The sequence below is a fragment of the Coturnix japonica genome, chromosome Z (assembly GCF_054131305.1).
Source record: "Coturnix japonica strain WE chromosome Z, WE-NBRP24, whole genome shotgun sequence".
Classification (NCBI taxonomy): Eukaryota; Metazoa; Chordata; class Aves; order Galliformes; family Phasianidae; genus Coturnix; species Coturnix japonica.
Window position 1 is genome coordinate 54911781 of NC_140702.1, and position 23807 is coordinate 54935587.

The window sequence follows — 23807 nt, forward strand, 5'->3', positions numbered from 1 at the left end:
AGACTTGTACTTCACTGATAAAAAATTAAATGACTATTTACTATTCTGCAAGTACGAAAGTAGTTGTAAGAACTTAGTATGTAAGTGCAATATGGACTGTTAGCTTTAAGTAGTTCTTTATTCAGTTCATTTCTCTTCTGCAGGCTGGATTTTTCAAGAGGCCGCTTAAGAAGAAAATGGAGAAATGAAGAATTAAAAAAACACAAAACCAAAAAAAAAAAAAAAAAGATTTTTTTCCTCAGGTCTGCCTCAAAAATGTGACTGTACAATTAAAAACTTAGATATACATGCAACGCTCACAATATTTTATAAACTCCAGTGCCTTAAAAAAAAATATAGAAAAAGAGAAGAAAAAAAAGAGCAGAACATCGAGCAAACAAACGCGCATCTGAATGAATCGAAGGAAGAACAAATAGCCTTATGTCACTTTGTGATACTCAAGGACATACTTTCAAGTATTACTCATTTTTGGAGAGTAACTGAGTTCGAAGATCCTAACATTTTTTAGTGTGAAAAATGCCAAATCATATTATTTTATGCCTATATATATGTGGAACCTCTTTTAATCCCGAATTATGCAACAACTCGTCTGTGTGTTGCAATCCCAGTTTTTTTATCACTCTATGATTGTCAAGGAGAAAATATTGTATTCAAAATTTTCTCCTTTTGATGGACTGTCAGCTACAGAAAATTCAAACTTTGAAGATGAACCAAATTTTACATGGCAACTGAGGTAATGGCAATTCAAAAGACTGAAGCACCTGCAGAACTTTGCATGAAAATCACTGAAATTCATTGAACTTCTCTTTCAACTTATTTTACTGGGTCCAGCTGATACGCCAAGAAATGTTTATTGTCAAGTGGATCACTGGGGATATATCCATTAATTCATGTAACTGTTTGAACTTGAAGGGGATTTTTGGCAGACCTGGAAATGTATGCACAAAATATTCAAGCCCAACTAATTGCACGCTTTACTCAAATAAGCAGAGGAACAGTTGTGTCTGCAGATTGATATATTTGTATTTATGCAGAAAATGTTTAGAGGTACCCTGAAAGTTTGACTTGCTGTATATCTTGGAGTAGCCAAGGGGGTGCTTCGTAAACTTTCACTGTAAATTTGTTGTGTAGCTATTTAATCCAATGAGTTTAAAGTGTACAAATTGATAATTAACAAAAGAGCACAGAAATTTAGCACTGGCAAGCTTCTTCTAGTAGTTTCTCACCTCATCTTTCTTACTTAGGACTTTAAAGTGATAAATTTGCATACTAAATAAGCACTTAACAAATTACATTTATTTTGTGTCAAAGATTAAAAGTTTTTAAGTTTATATAAGAATACACTGAAATGTAGATAGCAAAGGATTTCTCTTGAGCTATTTAGAGTGTTCGGCTTAGCACGAAATGTCTTTCTCCCTTTTTCTTTCACATACTTGTTTTCCTTCCACAACAATCCCTCCTTGTGGCTCTTGGCTATCTATATGTTGACCTTCAAAGCTTCCTACATTACTTGCAGTCACAAAAAGTTAACAAGGAAATGGAGGCCTGCAGGCTAACTGTAATGTTGCATCAGCATGGTAAAATTTAGTATTGATTCCCAGTAGATCAGAAAATGATGAGGAGTGCTTCTGTAAGATGTACTCATTTGCAGAAATACCTTTGCCTTGTCAAGGAAATCAGGCAAATTCTTCAGCTTGATACAAATTTCACTGAAACAAGCAAACAAAATCATTACAACTTTCAAAAGCTTTGTCTTATGAGACAGGTTCCACTGACTTTATAAAAAGCAATAGGATATTTTATAAAGACATTTTTCTTCATGAAGAGACCGCAGATTGAGTTGAATATGCCAGCAACTACAACTCCAGCAGTGCACTGAAAGGTGCTTTGCTATTTAAAAGATGCTGTCTCTCCTCAGTGCCTTCTATATAGTTTCTTAACTAGAGAGTAGTTCGTGGGAAAAGCTGAGGTTTGTGTCAATGCAGCAAGTAGGATTAAGTTTGAAAGAGTTTGTGCCTGCCTGTGGGAAAGTTGGTGATTTCATAACAATGCTCTGCTGATGGTAGCATGACTCAGAGGAGAGGGCAAAGCCCTCTGCAGGAGCACCGTGGGCTGCAGTGCACTGTGTGGGAGATCCACAGCGACGGTGGGCTTGTTCACCAGGCTCATCTGCATGTCTGAAAGTGTGCCTGACCCCAGGGGCTGGGTACAGGATGTGCTGCCCTGGTCCTAAGTGCCGAGTGAAAACTAGAGTGGAAGCTGTAAGCAAGGCAGAAGAGTTGTGGGTAGGATTCCTACTTCATTCATCACGCAAGCTAAACAGTCCTCAAAGGAAGGCAAAAATCTAAACTAACATTTGCAAAGATGTTTTAATGACAGCCTGAGTTGAAAGTTTGGTTTTTAACAAAACAAAATTTTTCCAGTTTGTTTGAAAGAGTTGTATGGCACTTGTCACCACAGCATCTGAATGCCTCAGAATCACCACTTTTTCTTCCTTGAAATAACTCTGTAAAGGCACAACAGTGTTATATCCCAATATGGTCTTGTGAAGGAAAAACTATGAAGAAGTTGTGACTCGTCTTTGCACATATATAAAGTCTATGATAATAAAGGAAATACTTGTGTTTATTATTATTCACCCAGTTTGTTAACCATTAGCTCATTTTTCCTAGCTACATAAAATTAATCACTCCAAGTTATGCAATTCACACGTCATTTTTATGCAACACACTTTTTGTTTCACTCTTTAGATATGGTAATCTTTTAACAAAAACATTTACTTTTTCTGATGACTTTACATGTCAAATTTTAGAGCATCAGCCTGATTTAAAATAGCCAATAGGACAGTCTGTTTCCCTGAAGTATGCGCAAAAATACATATTTTATCAATGCAAAGTATGTTTGAGATCAATGTTCCATTCTTTTTAGCCTCACTTTGCTCTGAAGAGCAGTAGGAAACTTCATGGAACCACACTGCTATTCTATTTATTCTAATACTTTCTCTGTTTTCACATTTGTCCTGTTATCAAATGTTCAACTATAGCATCTATTTAAAATTCAAGTATGTAAAGGGAATACCACTGTACCACATTTCACTTGCATGGGCTAGATTATAGTTAAATCAGTATTTTTATTCACAGAATCTTTCCACGCAGCACTGCGAAAGCAGTATTTTTACTGCTTTTCAGAATATACAGCAAAAAAACCTACTGAAATCAATACTGTAAATGTCAGAAACATCTCACTGGAATTTGGCAGGTCAAGAAAAATCAGTAAAACATGTAATCTGTTCTATCCCTATAAAAAGACACATTAGTCTTGTATTATGATTCCAACTTCTAGCACCGTTTTTTAATTCAACTAACAGCCCATGAAAAACTGTAATAAATTAGATGTATGACCAGAGTTTAAGTTATCAAAGGAATCTGGCCCATGTCAATTCCTAACATCAGCACTGAACTATCTAATGTTGGAAAGAATGGACAAGCTATGTGTTTATAGCATTGCACTTTGCTGGAAAAAGGAGAGAGAGCATTAAGCAATCGCTCCTGCTTCAATCTGAGGCTGTTGCATAAGTTGTCAGTCTATTATATGAAGAGATGTCAAACAGCATCTATATTAGAGTAGTCCCCTTGCCTTCTGCTTATGTTCCTGTCACTCTCAGACACAACCCACCTATCCTGAGCCCTTACCTGAGCCCTACAGTGCAGCTCCTCTGCTGAACTGTTTTGAGCACAATATCCTCCTTCTGCAGAGCCTGAGTCAAGGGAGCAGGCCTTCAACAGCAGCAAGTAGGGTTTGCATATTTCTTGTAGTAAAGATAGGCTGGAGTTAGGGTCACACTCATCTAATGACTTTCACACTGTGCCTTTGCTTTAATACATTGGATTAACTGTTGTATAGATGCAATACAATTCCAGAAGGAAAAAGAAAGCAAAGTAAGAGATTCATAATGTACCCTCATTAATTATACCACTAAGCATGACTAAGATGGATATTTTTAAGAAAGAAATCACAGCATTCTGCACAGCATTCTGTTTTTCCTGTAAAATTATTCCATATGTTTTATTGATTAAAAATTTTTAAATCTAATACATGTCTTTTGTAGTTTGTTTGCTTGTCAGTGATATAAGATGCATATGAAGGAATCCCAGTTCCTAAATCCAATCTGTCTACCTCTTAATAGGTATTAGAATTAAGCCCAGCATAGCAATGAAGAAATCTTGGATGCTATGATGATTTCAGAAAGATGTTGCCATTAAGTGTATGGATTCTGTGCTTGTAGTCAAATTGGAAAGCTTCAAAGGAGAAGAATTCCTAAAGTAGATTTTTTTTCCATGACATAATACACATAAATCTGAAGGTTGTTTCTTCATCCAATGGTTCTTCCCATCCAATAACTTTTCTATGCAACTTAACTACATACAGTCTACAGCCTACCATTTGTATCCAAGCTTTCTAGATGATAAATATCACACTTAACTTCTTATATCACAGTTAACCCAAAAAAAAAAAAAAAAAAAGCTGTAATGACTTTACTGTTATCAGAGATTACTTTTGTGGTGAATCACAATCCTGTAACACCAACATCCTGTCCAGTCACAGAGGCGTGTTTACCAAATGTAAGATCTATGTATGATCTATGCATGATCTACAGTTTGCTGGAAATAGAAGTCTTTTGTTGACCACTTTTTTTTACTTTTTTTTTTTTTTTTAAGATTAATTTTCAATGCAATTAAAAAAAAAAAAAAAAAGAAGAAGAAGAAGAAGAAGAAGGCTAAAATCTATTTTGATGGCAAGGAGTATAGCAGTATTACATTGTTTGCACAAAACTAGATTGTAATTAGTAGCATTTAGCAGAAGCAGCCATGATGCTTCAGATTTTGAAAGCAATAGTAGTTCATCGAGCATGTGTGGTTTGAGCACTGGTAAAAGATGTGTTATAAGAGTCTGATAAGAGGCACGAACAGATTTTTCAGTTGAAATATGATTGCAACTCTATATTCCATTTGAAATTTGCAGGCCATGTGTTTATGTCAACCAAAAATGAAGTCACAAACATGTATAAAGTTGATTATTTTTCTCAGCAATCTTGAAACCTGTTCTCCAATTCCTTTGTCAAAACAAAAAGCAAGGCTGAATGTTTTTTACTGTTCACTGGACTGTGTTTAGCCAACGTATAAAATTGCATAACACTATTTGGCATAACAAGCATTGGCACTGCACTGTGCCCTGCCCATGCCCTGGTTTCAGCCCAGACAGTGTCAATCGCACACCAGTTTTTGGCTGTTACTGAGTAAAGGGTGTGCACCTAAGGCCAGGCTGGGCTGCTTGACAGAGAAGGGCTACTGCCATGACACATAGAGGCAAGGGGCAGTTGTAGGACAGGCTTTGCCTCGCCATGGGTTGGACTTGCCTGATGTGGTCCAACCATCCACCCATCATCAGCATTCCCACTATAGCATGTCACTCGGTACCATATCTTTTCTTGAATGACTTAGGGACAGTGACTCCAGCCCTTCTCTCTGCAGACTGTTCCAGTACCTCAGCATGTTGTGAAAATAAGTTTTTGCTAGTATTCAACATGATCTCCCCTGATGGAACATAGAGCTCATGTTCAGCCAGCCATCATCCTACTCCCCAAGATCCTTTTCCTCTGTACACTCTTACTGCCACTCTGCCCTAAGCCTGTAACATTACCGGGGGGTTGCTTTGACCAAAGTGCAGGACCCAGCACTTGGTCTTGTTGAACTTCATACAACTGGCATCAGCCCTTCAAACCAGCCTATACTGGTTTCTCTGTAGGGCCATCCTGTCCTCAGGCTGCTTGACATCTCCCAGATTGGTAGCATTTGAAAATTAATAAATTGTGCACTCAGTCCTACTTCACTTATCTGGCTTAGTATTATTAGAAGATTTTTTTGTCATCCCAAAACACTTCATGCAGTGCTCCATGTTAAATTGGTTTTGATGGTAAATTTCTGGAATAATTTACTGTCTGTGAATGAATTAGGTAGCTAACAATTTATTATAAAAGATCCAGTGTCATTTACTGTATTTGTCTATGAGACTGTATATGGGAATGTGTCTCTTTATTTAATTAACAATATTGACCCAGCAGTTTCAGCATGTAAAGCTCTAGCTTTTTTATAGAACACAGTAGGAATTTTTCCTTGAAAAGGTGGTGGCAAAATAACCTTTTTTCTGCTTGTCAATTACAGCAACTTCATTTTTGCAACACAAGTGTTTTGTACTGGTTTATGAATTTTACAATGATGTGTGAGTTGTGGTGTTGAAACTTGACACGGTTTTGAATGGCTGAACACTGCACTGAGTGGTGTACACCACAAGAAACAGAGCTTCAGGCAGACAGTCACCAAACAGCCTGCCAAGATTTTGATAAAGATGCTGAATCCTGAATGCCAGGTCCTACACTTTAGCCAGAACCACCTCAGGCAATGCTACAGACTTGAGGCAGTGTCTGGAAGACTGTATGGAAGAAATCAAGTTGGGGGTGTTAGTCAGTTAGCTCAGCTAAACATGAGTCAGAGGGTCAGTGACACCCTGGCTTGTATCAGAAATAGTACTGCCAGCAGGAGCAGGAAGGTGATCCTCAGGAGACTGCCATGGCTGAACTGTGACCTGCTAGTCAAACTGAGGAACTAGAAGAAAGTGCACAAACTGTGGAAACAGGGGCAGGTACCATGGAAAAAGTGTAAGGACACTGCTAGGCTGTGCAGGGATGGGATTAGGAAAGCCAAGGCCCAGACTGAACTAAACTTGCCAAGGGGTGTAAAGGTGAACAAGAAAGGCTTCTACATGTACCTCAGTCAGAAAAGGAAACTCCTAGAGAGTGTACTCAGACTAATGAGTGACACAGAAATCTGGTAACAATAGACAAGGAGAAAACTGAGGTACTCAGCAATTTTTTGCCTCCATCTTCTCTGATAGCTGCTCATCACACCTCCCACAAATTATTGGTTCAGAAGGAGAGGACTGGGGGAGCAATGCCTCTCCCACTGAGGAAGACCTCAGCATAGATCAGGTTCATGACTCCCTGAGGAACTTGAACATCCACAAGCCCCAGGTCCTGATGAAATATATCCCAGAGTCCTGAGGCTGAGCACAGTCAAGAAAACACTCTCAATGATATTTGAAAAGTCATGGCAGTCAGGTGAAGTCCCTGGTGACTGTAAAAAAGGCAACATGAAGAGAAAACTGGAAGACCCAGGGAACTACCAGACCATCAGTGTCAGCCTTGTGCAAGGAAAGATCATGGAGCTTTTCCTCCTGGAAAATATGCTTAGGCACATGGAAGGCAAGGAACTGGTGCAGGTGAACAAGCATAGCTTCATCAAGAGAGAATCCTGCTTGAGCAACCTAGTGGCCTTCTATGATGGTGTAACTGCATCAGTGGACAAGGCAAAAGCCATTGATGCCATCTATCTATCTGAACTTCAGTAGACCTTTTACATGGTACCCCATATATCATATCCTTCTCTCCAAATTGGAAAGACATAGATTTGATGGGTGGACTGTTCAATGGACAAAGAACTGGCTGCAGGATCAAATTTAGAGAGTGGTGGTCAGTGGCTGAATATCTAGATGGAGATCAGTGACAAATGGTGACCCCAGGGGTCAGTGCTGTGATCAATTCTCTTTAATGTCTTCATCAGTTACACTGACAGTGGAGTTGAGTGCACTCCCAGAAAGTCTGTAGTGCTGTGGAGAGTGGCTGACATGCCCAAGAGGGGAGATGCCACGCAGAGGGATCTAGATAGGCTTGAGCAGCATGCCCAGGTGAAACTCGTGAGGTTTAACAAATCCAAGTGCAAGGTCTTATACATGGGTCAACGCAGCCCCCACTATCAATAAGGTTGGCGGATGAAAGGATTGAGTACAGCCCTGTCAAAAAGGACTTTGGGGTAGTGGTGGATGATGAGCGGGTTATGAGTTAGCAGTATACCCTCAGTGCCCAGAAAACTGACTGCATACTGGGCTACATCAGAAGAAGCAGGGCCAATACAGCAAGAGAAGTGATCCTGCCCCTCTACTCTGCACTGGTGAGGCCTCACTTGGAGTACTGCGTCCAGATATAGAATCCTCAGTACTGGAGATATAGACCTACTGGAGTCTGTCCAGAGGAAGGCCACAAAAATGACCCAGGGGATGGAATACTTCCCTTTGAGGGCAGACTGAAAGAGCTGGAGCTGTTCTGGTTGGAGAAGAGAATGTTCTGAGCATCCTTTCAGTATCTAAAGGGGAGTTACGGGAAAGAAGGGACCAGACATTTCCATTGTAAAAGGACAAGGAGAAATCTTTTCAAACTTCAAGAGGTTAGCTTTAGGTTGGGTGTAAGGAAAAAGTTTTTTACAGTGAGGGTGGTGAGGCACCAGAACAGGTTGCCCAGAGGTGTGGTGCATGCCCAGTCCCTGGAGACTCTCAAGGCCAGGCTGAACCAGGTTCTGAGTGACCTGTTCTAGCTGAGAATGTTGCACTTCGTTGCAGAGGAGCTGGACTAGATAACCTTTAAAAATCCGTTCCAATTCTAAGGATTCTATGATTCGAAGATCACCTCCTGTACTCAGCGCTAGTGGCACCAAACCTCATGCACTGTGTTCAGTTTTGGGCCCCTCACTACAAAAAAGACATCAAGTCACTGGAACATGTCCAGAAAAGGACAACAAAGCTGGTGAGAGGACTAGAGCACAAGTCTTATGAGGAGCATCTGAGGGAACTGGGTTTGTTTTATCTGGAGAGGACACAGAAGGGAGACCTTATAGCTCTCTATAACCACCTGAAAGGAGGCTATGGCAAGGTGGATGTCAGCCCCTTCTCCCACATATTTAGCAATAGGACTAGAGATAATGGCTTTAAGTTTCAACAGGAGAGGCCCTGGAATGGGCTGCCCAGGGGTATGATTGGCTCACCATCCCTGGAGGTAGGTATTCAGTAACCATTTAGATGTTGTACTAAGGGACGTGGCTTATTGGGGAAATACTAGTGGTAGATGGACAGTTAGTCTGGATGATCTTGGTGGTCCTTTCAAATCTTGATGATTCTATGATTCCATGATCATAGAAGAGAAATCTCTTCCAGAAACACAATAAAAGACAGTAGCTTCTCAACTGTTCATTTTTTTTAGTGTCTTATAACGTAAGAGTACAAAAGTCTTGTATCACATTCTTGTCCCTAAACAGAAGAGATATTGATTTGAAAGGTGAACAGTTTAATGGATAAGGAATCGCAGAATCATGAGTTGGAATGGACGTCAAGAGATCACTGAGTCCAACTCCCCTGCTAAAGCAGGTACCCTACAACAGGTCACACAGGTAGGTGCCTAGATGGGTGTTAAATGTCTCCATAGAAGTATACTCTGTATGGGAAATGTTCCAAGCCTTTAATCATCTTTGTGGCTCTCCACTGGACTCCTTATAGATATCCCCAACTTTTTTTAACTGAGGGGTCCAGAAAAGGTAGGAAAATCATGGTTAGCAAGTTGTGGTAAATGGTTCTATATCCAGGTGGAGGCTGGTGATAAGCGGTGTCCCCCAGCACCCATCATGGGGCATATGCTCTTCAACATCTTTATTAATGACATAGATTATGAGATTGAGGAAATCTCATTTTTGAGATTTTTGAGAAAAAAAAGGGACAGTCAATTTGCCCTAAAAATTCAAGTAAAAGTTTGCATCTGTGAGAGCCAACATTATCAGTGAGATACAATTCATATGGGGGAATTATATACAGGAACATTTCTTGTTGATTGTTCTCAATCTTGGACCCATATTTATGGCCACTGATGTGCAGACTGCTGTTTCCCTGCTCATAAAACACCAGTGTCGAGAGATTAACAATCTTATTACATTTTACACTATGCCACAACAGATGCCTGTATACATCAAAATCCTCAGGTTCAGCTTAAAATTTCTCACAGCCCCATTTGTCAGAAAAAAAGAAAAAGCTCTGATTATGCTAGTGTTATGGTATGGGGACTCTCAGGAACATCAGATACTAAGGAGTTGGGTTCTTGCTGTTTATCTGAGGGATATGTTTTTTGAGGATCTTAGGTTAGAAAATTCATTCAAATCCTCTGGCCTTCTTTGCAACATAGTTTTTGAATACTGAAAACATGCCTATAGATATCAACACACAAGTACCAACAAATGTAATTAGAAAGCAATGCTAGTATTCTGAGACACTGCTGCAACGCAGTTTTTCATACCCAGTACCTTGAGGTTTCAATCATCATTGGCTTGCCAGCTTGTCATCTAGAATTTTTTCTTGTTTTTCTTTTGCAATCTGATCAGGAATGCTTTGTGCATCTGATCAACTAGATGACACTTAATCCCTCTACCAGGTTTATTCCTCACAGCCTAGTCTGATAATTCCTCTTTAACTAAAGGTTCAGCAGCAAATGGAAAATAATTGAGCAAAAGTACTGTTGACAGTAGCTCCAATTTAGCAGTTATGAATGTAATGAAAACTATTTTCTTGGAGAATAGGCATTATTTTTTTTTACAATCTGCAAACAATACAAGAAAAAAAGCAAACCAAAACTATGTATTAAGACTGAAATCCATCTCACCTCATCCATTTACAATTCATATGGGATTAAGCAGGATTTCTTAAGGGAGCCAGGTCTGAGTAAGAAAAGTCTAGTGAATTACTGAGTAATACTTTGTGACAGAAAAATAAAAAGCAAGAACCAGTGAGTTTTAATTCCTCAAACCAGATAACAATTACTACACTTTTTAGGCAAAATTCTCAAGATTTCGAGTTAAGGGCATATTTTTTAGCAGACAGAGTTTCTCATCTTCTTGTCACATGCCTGTAACTCCTGTCTGATAAATACCTGGGAGAAGGGACCTACTGCTGTTAGGAGTGGTTATTGGAGTTGTATCAATATTCATGCTCCAGGAAATGGGCTGGAGCTCACTGGCTGTTTAGAAGGCATAAAATTTTGTAAATTAACAGTCTTTCATATCAGACATCTATTTAGAGGATCATGGATGAGTGGCAACATGTCTTCCCCATCTACCTTATACCCCATGAGCAAAATTTCCAGAGAGCAGGCACAAATTTTTCTCATCTGGACAGAGAATCACTTAAAGTACTTATGTACTCTATGCTAATTAGAACATAGCTCAGTCTCAACAGTAGGTAATATGTATATGCTAAGATATATCGACAGGAGCAGGACTGAAGAGTGCTAAAGCTTCTGCTGAAGACACAATGCACTCTACCTTTTGAAAGTTTTCCTTTGATCTCTGACTTGATTTCATATATATATATATATTTATTTTCAAAAGACAGTCTGGTTTTAAAGGATGTGAATATTGTTCCTGCAGATCTGCTCTTCACATAAAAAATCTATACTTCTCTCTGCCAGCTCCTGTGTTTTTCCTTTGAAATCCTTCACTTTTCAGTCCCTTTCAGTTCCTCTGAGGTTCATATTACACAGCTAAGAAAGCAAGTGTATACTGACCTAGTTGGACTTCCAAACATTTTGCCAATATCTATTGTGAGACTTTGTTATCCCTATTAGTCCTTTTCTGTTCGTCACTAACAAGTTTAGCGGAAAACAGATCACTGGGTTTAAAATGTTTACCCTTTGTTGGACTGTATAACAAGATCTGTTATACAGATCTGACCATGTAAGAAAATCCCCTTCCCAAAGTGGATTTGGATGATTCTCAGAGGATCCGAGATGGATGGGGAGATGAAGGAGGCAACTCCACATGTTTTAAACTGATATGTAATTTGCTAGGATTAACCCATCTGTCAGGATTAACCATGGCAATCATGTAAATGTTAGTTCACAACTTTCTAACAGAGAACAGTAAAGTCAGGAACAGGCTCTAAATGTAATATTCATTTTGCTTTCTTGTGGGTGTGATGTGTGTGTGTGCCAGGGGAGAAGGGCTCACTTTACTACTTTCTCTGGGTAAAGAACTGGCTGGATAGCCAGGCCCAGACAGTGGTGGTGAATGGAGTCACATACAAATGGTAATCAGTCACAAATGGTGTTTGCCAGGGGTTGGCATTGGGGCCTGTCTAGTTCAATATCTTTCTTGATGACACCAAGTTGGTAGGAAGAGCTGATCTCCCTGAGGGTAGAAAGGTCCTGCAGAGCAATCTGGATAGGCTGGATAGATGGGCAGAGACAAGTGGGATGAAGTTCAACAAAACCAAATGCTGGGTCCCGCACTTTGGCCACAACAACCTCAGGCAACACAACAGGCAGAGTGGCTGGAAGACTGTGTAGAGGAAAGGAACCTGGGGGCACTGATTGATGCTTGGCTTAACGTGAGCCAGCAGTGTGCCCAGGTGGCCAAGAAGGCCAAGGGAATCTTGGCTTGGATCAGAAACAGTGTTGCCAGCAGAAGCAAGGTAGGGATCATCCCTCTGTACTCAGCTCTGGTGTTCAGTTCTGGGCCCCTCACTACGAGAAAGACACTAAAGCCCTGGAGTGTGTTCAGAGGAGAGTAAATGAAGCTGGTGAGGGGACTGGAGCACAAGTCTTATGAGGAGTGGCTGAGGAAGCCGTGATTGATTGGAGAAGAGGAGGCTCGGGGGAGGTCTTATTGCTCTCTACAACTACCTGAAAGGTTGTTGTGGTTCTTCTGTGAAATTAGAAATAGGACTAGAGGGAATGACCTCAAGCTGTACCAGGGGGGATTCAGATTGGGCATTAGGAATACTTGTTCTCTGAAAGAGAGGTCAGGACCTGGGACAGGCTGCCCAGGGAGGTGGTGGAATCACTAACCCTGGAGGTGTTCAATAAATGTTTAGCTGTTGTTCTGAATGACATGGTTTAGTGGGCAATATCGGTGGTATATGGACCATTAGACTGGATGATCTTAAAAGGTCTATTCTAACCTTAGGGATTCTGTGATTATATAATTCTAGGATTCTCTTCATACGCTACTTTACATGCTACTTCACTGCTTTACGTGTCTGACACAACTGTCCTACTGAATTAAATAACTGCTTTTTCCTCTAACTCAACAGTGTAGGCATCACTGAGATCAGCTGACTACTCTTTATACGATAAACCTTTCAAAGGTGATCGAGACCATAGGGTACTTCCATCTGTGACTAATCTTACCCCTTCTGTACAGATTTCCAAAAGGGATAGACAATATCTCTTCCTGAAAGTGCTTACATCATTAATAAAGAAATATTAAGAGCACAAAAATATTAAATGCAGAAATATTAAAATCAAAACAGCTATAATAATCTCAACGATGGCATAAAATTAAATCATAAAATGAGCTACACACTAAAAATAATCAGTTCTGTTTGGTAAACCAAAAACCATAGGGTAGTCCAATAGCAAATGCACATGAAAGGGCTAATATGGGCTCATAATAAACATCCACGTAGTGTCAAGTCATGTTCTTTGATGATAAAAGTAAATACCCATGGAAAAAAAAAAAAAGACCAAGTCAAGACTGTGTTCCCACAAAAACTCTTGGCTCCATGACTTTTGCAGTGCAAGGTCTACACAGGCTGGGGAGATTTCAATATGTTTAGTAATCCTTGGCATATTTTTCTTCCACAGTCACGAATGGGAACTCAGGTTAGCTTTAAACTTCTAGTAATTCTTGGCACTGAGGTCTGTGCCTGAGTGCACACAGACTGAAAATCCATCCTCTTTTGCCTGTGCCCATCCTGATATGTGATAGCTTCACCAGACCACCCTAATTCACCAATTGTAGAAGACAACTTTTGATTGACTCCATCACTCTCATTCATGCCTTTTCTAATACTATACATATACTATTTCCTTTTAAGACATCCCTTTTCTGGAGATAAATGTCTTTGTTGTTGTTCAGCCCAGCAGCAGCTCAGCACCACACACCCATTCACTGTCTTCCCCCACTAGGATGGGAGAGAGAAGCAGGGAGAAAACAAAAACAAAAACAAAACAACAACAACAGGAAACAAAGCAGAACCTGTGAGTTGAAATAAAATCTATTACTAATACAGAAGAGGGGGAGAAAAAAAAATATTAATAGTAATGATAATTGTATAATATATCTGTATGTATATGTATATATATGTAGATGTATGTACATAAATATATCCGCCCATGAACAGATGCCCAGCCAGCCCCATGCAGTGAATATCTCCCTGCCCAACTCCTTACAGTTTTCAAGTTATTTCACTTGATGTCTTAGGGTTTGGAATACCCTTTTGGCCAGTTTAGATCATCTGTCCTGGTTCTGTCCCCTCCCAGCTTTTTGTGTCCCCTAGCCTCTTGCTAGAAGGAAAGTGGAAGAAGCTGAAACGTCCTTGGTACTGTGCAGCACTACTCAGAAACAGCTAAAACGTCATTGTAATATCTACAGAGTTTTTCTCCCAAAGACAAAATATAGCATCATATCAGACACTGAGTGAAATAATAACTCAGTCCCCACTAAAACTAAGTCACCTAACTTGCTTAGTTAGCCTTTGTCTTCTAGCTCTACTGTGTCACTTTGAGATCAATGAAACAACATTTCTCAGCATTAAAACTATGTGTTTTGGGCAGGAATATGGTGAATTGCTGGTTTATGCTCTACTAATTGCTTAAGCAATTGCTAACCTTTCAGCTGGGAGGGCAGTAATCGACCTTTTCCAACTTATCACAAAAACTGAATTATTACTGATGTTTAAACTATATCCTGATAGCTATTTTTAACATTTCTTTTTGTTTTGTTTTGTTTTGATTTGATTTGATTTTATCTTTTTAAGTTTTTGCTCCAAGCATGTGTCTGCCAAAAATAAGAACTGCTTGGTGGCCCTTTCCTCTGACATCTTCAGAAACATCAAAGGAGTGACCTGGAGCCATACACCTTGGCCTCACTGCTGCAAATTACATCACCTTGGTGAGAGCCCCTCCCAGAATTACATTATCAGATAACTCCAGTGTTAAGCACTGCACAGAAACTCTCAGTCTGTGGGCACCCCTCACAGATGACAAAGAATGGAAATACCCGAATGTTTGTCTGAAAAGGTTGGCATTATTTCTTCTATGTCATCACATTGAAATTACTATATACTAGTTGTAAAATCCCACAATAAAACTTACTATTATGCAGTCAACAGATATCTTTTAAAATCAAATATTTGCATGGTTTCTTTCCTCTTGAGTTCTTCATTCCTCTTGAAAATACAAAAATTACAGTGATCTTTTTCTGTAGTGGAACTGACCAAGCCACTTGCTTCCCTTACAACCCCCACCCCTCCAAAAAATAAATAAAATAAAATAATGGTCAGCTAAGGATCACATGGCATTTCCAAATGAAATAGATTCTTCCCATGTGCAACAAGTCTTTATTTATGCACAACCAGGCCTGAAACTCCACAAACATGCTCAGGCAGATAGAGCATTTTTGGCAAGTGTCCCTGTGACAGCAGACAAAACAGGGTGCTACAAAGCACACGAGTAAACAGCCGAGTCATGGAGAGCACAGGGTGCTTATCAGTCCCCCCTTTACATACAAGAACAAAACAAAACAGAACAAAGCAAACAACAACAACAAACACAAGCACAAACTGAGCCATTCTGCAGATAAATTTTTTGTTATTGTAGACATAATAAACTAAAGAATAATTGCCTTGTTTTTCCTTCATTCCTTCTTTCCTTAATTTCATGTGGTGCATGTATAATATGTATAAAATAGATGGGAAAAGTCAGAAAGGTGAAACACTGCACAATTCAGAAAGCCCAGCTTTCTGTAATACACAATAGGTAGTTCAGGATTATATAGCAGGGTAACTAACAAATGCTTTTTGATCTATTTGAAACATAACCATTCAACTAAAGGTTAAAGGATGCAGTAATTCACACAGTATGTATTCTCCTTTGACCTATTATTTGCAGATACAGACAAATGTCAGTCTGGGAACAGCCCTAGACTATGTGAAACTATTTTTCAACATTGTGTCTGGATGAGGAAGAAAGTTTCGTATCCTGAGGGTGTGTTCATAATAAGGATGATGTAACTGAATCAAAGGCACTGTTTCTTAGGAAATCGACATGTTGATCTTCAAAGGTTATTTATAGGTGGGATAGAGGGTGATTCCAGGTGTATGTATTTATTAAGAAATACTTATTTTTTCCCTGTGTTGTGAATTTTGTCCATTATTTTCCTTTCATCGGCATCTATTAGTTGGTGATTCTTTTTTCTGCCTTGTGGATGTATAGATTTCCCTCCTTCTCCCAGTGCTGCAAGCCTACTGATACACACAGCCCAGGGAGAGAAAGCCCAGAGCTGCTCCAACACCTGCTGCTGTTCCTGCTGTAGGTAGCTGCCCCTTAAAGCTCATTCTTGCAGGACTGTTAAGACACAAAGAAGAAACTGCACGTGAGTCATTCTAGGTAAATCATTGACTTGAAGGGAATGGTCGGAAATAAGGATGTCCTGTGAAGTCAGTCACTGTGCAAGCACATGGGTTAGGCTGAGCAGCATGACTTCATGAAAGAGTAAATACGTGGAAGGGACCAGTGTGAATTGTTTACTGCTGAATGTCTGTTATACTTCCATCAGGGATCTGAATGTTCTGACAGTTTCCAAAGAGCCGCTGTCTGAACCAAAAAATACCTGCTGGACAATCCCACTTGTCAACAGCCTCTGCTTTAACTTAAAATTCACATTCGAAGTGTTTGAGAGGAATACAGTAGTGAGACAACACATGTATTCTTACAGTGCTCCTGAAATAAAAGCTGAGTTCTGTGTCACACCACAAGGACATGACACAGATGATGAGCAGGGGGAGGAAGGAAGCATTTCTATTTCAAGTTTCCAGACAAACTGCCTTTTTCACTCCACTGTATTCATGCCAGGATGGTCCAATTTGTTCACCAAAACCATTGTTGCAAAATAGAGTGTCATCCAGTATTCAGTAGGTCTCAATATACACCAGAGTGCTGGGAGAGAGAAAAGGAAGGTATTTCAAATACCTGGAATATGAAAGATTCAAACAGTGTTAATAGGGCTACTCAGGCTGAAAACTACACAGAACAGAGATAATCCTGCACTTCACGCTGCTTTCTAACTTCTTTGCAAGTAGAACCCCTTACTGTCATATCGTTTGTGGTTTTCACTCACGTTCTGCCTCTGGTTGTTGGCTGGTCACCTAGGGCAATATTTTGTATGAGCAATATATTGTTGCTGTCATGGCCAGCGCTGGGTCGGTGGAGTGGCAAGGCTCCCACATCCTGTTGCACTTCTCATAGCTGAGGGCATAGTCTGCAGGAGTTTCACTTAAAGGAGAAGATGCGGGTTTAAGGCAATAGAGAAGAAAATATCGTTATACTCGAGGAAGACAGCCATTCCGTGCTTCTGGAGAAACACAGAAATTAACCATGATTTTCAGCAGTTTCAGCTGACTCCAGAACTCGGAATTCAGAAGCCGGACGTCAGCACGTCCTATCGGCAGCGGGCACTCACCGGCGGGTTTTCACCCATCTGCCCCTCCCGAAAGCAAAACGGGGGAGGGACGGAGCTCCCGGCACGCTGCGGGGACCCCACGGAACGCTGTGGGCGGGCAGGAGGAGGAGGAAGAGAAGGAGGAGGGGTATTTCGTGGCGGCGAGGAGCAGGTGGCGCTCAGTGCCTCGCTGCCGGCTCAGGAGCGGCACCGCACCGCGCTCCCTGCTCCGCACCGCTCCGCACCATGGCCTCTGCGAGTGCGGCGCTGCTGCTGGCGCTGGGTAAGGCTCCGCGCCGGGCAAGGCTCCGCGCCGGGCGTAGCGGGGCGATGCCGCCGAGCATCGGCGGGGACGGGGCAAAGAGAGGAGCGGGGCGGGGGTCTGGGCCGGCGCGAGCGGAGAGCGTGTGTTGCTACGGCAGGTTCGAGCCCTGGGCTGGCATCACGTTGGGAATTTAGAAAAATGGTGGTGGTGGTGGTGGTAGTTCTGGAGGCCAGGGGTGCGGATGCCCTTTGTTGCTCATTTGCGGTTCTGTGGGGATCGTGACGGCCGAAAAGGTGATGCTCTTTGCTGGGAATGCTGCTCCTGATTTCAGGAATCCTTTAGGTCCTATCCCACCCTGTTCAGCAGATGTCTCTGCTTGGAAAAGGACAGGGAAACTTGAACCATCTCCTCCTTCTCTTGGCTTACTTAATTACCATTACATATATTTTCCTGGGAAATGTATGCCATCATATTCACTTGCCATAAGCAAATTCCCAAGAACTTTCAGAGTGGTAATAATACTGTATGCTCACTTAAAACCTTAATTAGTAAGTCACTGAAGAAGAGGCATAAGAATGAGTTTTCCCCTGTGAGCTGTTCTGACTTGTTCTTTCAGTAGCTGTAGCAAACACTACAGTGGAATGTGCGGCTGCAGGGTATGAAGCAGAATGTGAAAATATTAACCTGTGATGAGATATATGGTATACTAACTGTCTGATGTTGTTTTTTTGTTTTTTTTTTTAAGAAATGAGAATTCTTAAAAGCATCATTGGGCAAAACATCCACTCTGCACTTTTGTTTAATCCATCCCTTATGCTCCTGTTACGGTTTGCTGTGCACCAGGAACTCTATAAGTCCCAGGGTAGAAGTCCTAAGACTCAAGGAAATTTGTCAAGCAGTGCAGAAACCAGAAGATAAGGACTGGTTAAGAGAGCAGGATTCTCCTGGCAGTGAGATGGGCAGAAGTGGGATAGGCCTGCTTTGTTCAGGCACTATCCATGATTCATCTTCATTTATACAGCTGAAAGAAGACATGCTTCTGATTTTAAATGTGTCATGAAATTTGATGTTAGTAGGTGTAATTGCTGAGTTAATACTTTAAAGCCTTTTTTGATCTTGTAGAACTAGAAGGAAGGCAGTTTTCTCTAAGCGATTTAGAGTCCCACTGTGGTGACAGAATTCTGATGAGCTCTTCAACCTTCAAAGGCTTATTGAGTGTAATAAGCCTTTGATACTACAATAACTGATACTTACAATAACTACAATAGCTGAGTTAGGCAGTCTGGCAAGAAAATATCCCAAATACAAAATAAATTTGATCTTATATAAATATGTTCATTTCCAAATGATCAGCTATATTAGGTAGACCCCATAAGGTCATTGTCATGTATCTGGACTCAACTAAAAGTAATGAAACAGTTAGTAAAGATGTGTATTATTTACTTTTATTGTGTATTTTTATGTTTGGAAATCCATTCACACTTCACTATTGCTGAAGAAATAAAAATATAATAGAACTAAAATTTTGATATTACAACCTTGCTAGCATAGAAGTCTTGTTACTTATTGGCCAAAAAAGTATAGTACTACAGAAGTAGACTATGTTGTGGGGATAACAGTAACTGGAGGACTTGATAGTGCAACCTGTACAGCAAAGCATGATGCTTTCTCTTGCAACACGTTGACTGTTTTGAGCAGTTCTCAGGTACTTGTAATTCTTCAGATCTTTAAATCTTTCAGTTCTTTATATTAGAGGTTAATTTCATTCTTTAAATCTGCATTTGTGACATCCTGATTCTTTCTTAGCCTGTTCTTAGAGGGAAAAAAAAAAAAAATGTCAGAGCCAAATACCCTTGCTCTTCCCGAGAGTGAAGCCAGTGGAAAATACAGTGCCTTTCCTGGGCTCAATTGGTAACATTTTCTTTGGAATGCTGCTGTGCCCTCATGCTTCAGAGCAGATATTTGAAATTTGGCAGGAAGATGTTATTTGCATCGTCTTGAAAATCTACCCAATTTGGCCAAGTAAAAAAAACCTTGGAAATTTTCATTCCTCTGGAAAGAAATTTATTTTTATCTGCTTGATTTTAACATAAATCCTGTCTATCTTTGGTAAGGAGCTCAGATAGACTTTGTTATTACAGTGGCAGTGGGCTGCACATTTCTGTAAGAGGTCTACATCTGCAAATCTGTCTCCCTTGTGTTCTTGTGCTATTTCTTAAAATCCCCACTATGTCAAGCACATGTCCCTTACACCATTCTGCTCTGAACTGAAATATCCTGCCTAAACAAGGGTTAAGTTTTTCAGGACACAGGTGTACCACTTCAAGACACCAACCATTCAACCCTCTCAATCCAGCCAGACTGGAGGAGGAATCAGTCTTATACAAAACTAGGAAAGGGGGTATTTTCTCTTAAACTTCACGTGGGCTCTAGATTTTCCAAGCGTAATCCTTTTTCTGTTGTTCAGTTCATATCTCACCCTTGCTGACGCAAAGCATCACATCGTCCCAGGAAGCAGCAGAGTCCTACAGCCTTGTTGGCAATGGGCTGGAGAGCTGTGCAGCAGTACAGGGGAAAACACCACTAACGTTAATCTTTTTCTTCTGATTAGTTATGTTTATGTCCCAGTGAATATGAACAGTGATTAAACAACAACTGAGTCAAACATGAAACAGTTAGGAGGTGCCTAAGTTAGCAGCCTTCAAGAACAGGTTGGATGGGGCCCTTGGCAGCCTGATCCAACTCCATGGCAGGGGAGGAAACCAGATGATCCCTAAGGTCCCTCATAAACAAAGCCATTCTGTGATTCTGAATTTTTCCCCATTATAGCCTGTGCATCATACAACGTTTTGAACTCAGGTCTGCAGCTTTGCAGTGGCTGCTTGCAGACAGGTAGATGTAGTGTGATTAGAAAAGGGGTTGGGAATTCTACCTCCTCTACTGATGAAATTAGAAGATGCCCTAGGAATGGTGAAGAAGGGTAGGATGGAGAGAAATGATACTTTATGTTCTTTGCAGAATAGGGCTCTTTCACTGCCTTTTTATTTATTTATTTATTTATTTAGTCACAAAAGCCCAGTGCAATTTCAGGCGAGTCATTTAAATTAAATCTTTGACACGTGGTTGGAGCCTTTGTGTTCCTCTCTTTCTCTTTGCTCAGCCAGGGGTTCTCAAAACTGTTGCTGCATTTTCACAATCTGGTTAAGCTGACCTGAATGTGGGCTGCTGCTGCTGCAAGGACGTTTCATCCACTCCTGACTGCGTATTCCCACCACTGTTCTGTGGTGCCAGTGGGGCTTAGTTTGGGGAACAGTAATATTTTCCCTTCTGGGGGTGGGGAGGTGGGGGGGAAGGGGAGCAGGTTAGTTTTGGAGATCAGCTAACCTGATCCTTCCTGTTCACTTGAGCAGTAAATATTTAAGTGTCAGTGCTGGCTCAAGGGACGGTCAGAACTTATGGCCAGAGGTGGGAGGGAAGTTGGAAGAGTTTATTTCACTGGTAGCCAGCACTTCCACTGGCTTGAGCTAGTTGTGAAAGTGCATCTTGACATGCAAGGCTGCTGTGTATTCACAGCTGTGAATGAAGTCAATGGAAATTTTATTTTGAATGTGCAATGCCTTCTGAAAAAATAAGTTTTTAGCTGAATCATTAGATATCCAAAAGTGGTGGTGCTTTTGACCTCAATCTCTTTTTTTTTTTTTTTTCCTTTTCTTTTCTTTCTTTCTTTTTTTTCTTTTTTTTTCTTTTTTTTTTTTTTTTTTTTTTTTTTTAATGAGACTGAGGATCTCTCATTTCTGGAACTACTTTCAGAGAGCTTGTCAGGTAGCAGGATCATTATTATATATTATTCTTGGAACTTTGCCTTTCATTCATGCTGTGTTACAGGACTTGTATTTTGTACAAATGATGTTTATCTTAGACAGCATACAGGGTATTACCATCACACTCCTAAACACATTAACAGCTAATGTTTATTTGTGCATAATTTGCACAAAGTAAGCATGAGATCTTACCAAGAAGTTATAGCTATGTGCTCTCTGACGCTGGGACAATTTTTTAATTGAACTTTATTTTTTAATTTATTTTTTTTAATTCAGTTGCACAGAATTTTCACTTAAGAGATCAAAGAAACAAGTAAAAGGACTGACAATTCTTGGTTTCATTGTGCTTTTTAGTTACCACACAGATGTTATTCATTGTGGTCTTTCTTCACTGTTGTTAATTTTGAATGAACGAAAGTAGTTTTTTCATGTACTTTGTGTAATGTATTTTCATGAGAGCTAATAACTGGAACTACCAATCTAATGGATTAATGTACAAACAGCTAAATGGGAATAAAATTCTTTCCCTTAGGGTTAGTGCAGGTAAAAGGGAGTTTATCCATCTTCAGAGCAGTCATTTTTCCCCCTCAAAAATCTTGGCTGGTCTCTCACCACTGTTGCTATTTTCATTTCAAGGTTTCCTTTGTTAGGCTCTGTGCAGGCTGGTTCCCATTTCCATGGTTACCATGCTGAAACGCAGACAGGACACAGGCTGGCTTCTCCTCGGCATAGCCATGCACTTGCATACCAACACATGTTATCTGCTTGTTTTAGGACATTTCCATTAGAAATGTTCGTGTTTAGGACTTCTTCACAAAGTGAACCCTGGCCTAGTGATGCAGAGCTTAGGATTTCAGACCCTGTAAAGTGAGAGGAAGAGAATCAATAAGCTTTTCTTTTTGCATGTATTTAAATAAACTTGTTGTACTATTCTTTCTCAGACTAGTCAAGGATATCAGAGAACAGTCTCGGCCTAAGTTTTCATTTCTGTTAAAAAGGATAACAAAGCAATTTTAAGTTTAAAAAGAAAACAAAACAAAAACAAACAAAAGAAAAACATTTAAATAAAAGACTAACATGAGCTTGTGCTAAATAGTTGTATGAACACACCCCTTTTTCGTGGCACTCATAAAAGGGTGATAAAAATAAATGGATATGAATACACTGGATGTGTTATCCCTTCTGTCTATATTAACTGAGTGTGAGTGTGTAAGCCTATTAAGCAATAGCAGATAATGTGCTTCCTGCTCATGCTGTACTTCTTTTTTGGAGGTGGGGGATACTAAAAGCATCTAGAGGAGCTGATATAAGCTGTTTGAGCATTTGCATCAATTCCACATCAGGATGATATCTCCCATTTAGCAAGTAAATTCAATATTCTGAATGTCAGCAACTGTTACTTTGAATTAATCCTTTGAGGATACTGAAATGCTATTTAAGGACTAAGTTAGTTTTATTTTCTCCCGGAGATGCATATTATTCAGAAATCTATAAGACTTGCATGCTACTCAGGACCTAAAAGAGGAACTGTACAGGCAAAGAAGTGAGGTAAACACCAACGCTTTGAATACCATATGAGCAAAGACATTTTCTGAATAACTGAATGGCATCTGCATGGCTGAATGTCACACGTGATAAATGTCACAGATTCTTTTGTCCCTGTCAAATCACTGACAGACAAGGATGAAGGACTTGCAAGTTATACATAGTGCTGATGGAAATCTCCTGGCTTATTCCTGATTTATTTTACCCTTTTAATCCTGCACCCAAGTCTGTCATTCTTCCTTTACTTCATTAAGGATATTTTTATGAATAACATAAAACTCCTTGTCTGATATGGTTGTTTGTTTCTGAGAAATAGGAAAATTACTGTTCACAAGAAACATCTGGGAGGGAGCATATTTGCACAGTGAAGGGACCATTTGTAAATGAGGAGACCTACTTACAGAAGTAGTGGAATTTAATGATAAGTCTGTGGTGGAGAAAGGTTGAATTAAGTTTTTACTTTTTGTCTATGTACATCACATTTGTGACCCTTCAACAAGAAGTCTGATAACAGTTGATGTTACAAATAAGTTAAGGCTGTAACACAAAACTGCATGGAATCAGAAGAGGCAAGACCACAGGTGCCTGGGTAATTGTCTCTCTGGATTAGCTGGTTAGGAATGATCTCAGCCACCTGCAAGATGATTTCTTATTTGATTGAGGAATAACCAGCGTGTACTTGGTTTATGAGAACTTACTACTGGAATGGGTTCCGCTTCTCAGAGTATTGTGCTGTGCTCTATGTTGGCTACA

The 23807-nt window shown here is 40.1% G+C and overlaps 2 protein-coding genes across 4 annotated transcripts in view; both read left to right on the top strand.

Annotated features, from left to right (window-relative positions):
• The window catches only part of ITGA1 (integrin subunit alpha 1), a 70371-nt gene extending 66279 nt beyond the window's left edge, over window positions 1–4092 (top strand). Inside the window, exon 30 of one of the 2 annotated variants that reach the window (XR_014939397.1) lies at window positions 144–488. Coding sequence is in view for 1 of the 2 variants with exons in the window: in XM_015848696.3 (XP_015704182.1) it covers window positions 144–188 (45 nt within the window). In the remaining variant the exon portion in view is untranslated. Of the gene's footprint in view, window positions 1–143 lie in introns of both variants that reach the window. The other variant, XM_015848696.3, reaches the window with a different exon arrangement.
• Window positions 4093–17489: 13397 nt separating this feature from the next.
• ITGA2 (integrin subunit alpha 2) overlaps window positions 17490–23807 on the top strand; it is a 62452-nt gene continuing 56134 nt past the window's right edge. The window contains exon 1 of one of the 2 annotated variants that reach the window (XM_015848698.3): window positions 17490–17706. In XM_015848698.3, coding sequence (XP_015704184.1) covers window positions 17670–17706 — 37 coding nt within the window. In that variant the 5' untranslated portion in view covers window positions 17490–17669. The remainder of the gene's footprint in view (window positions 17707–23807) is intronic. The other variant, XR_014939369.1, reaches the window with a different exon arrangement.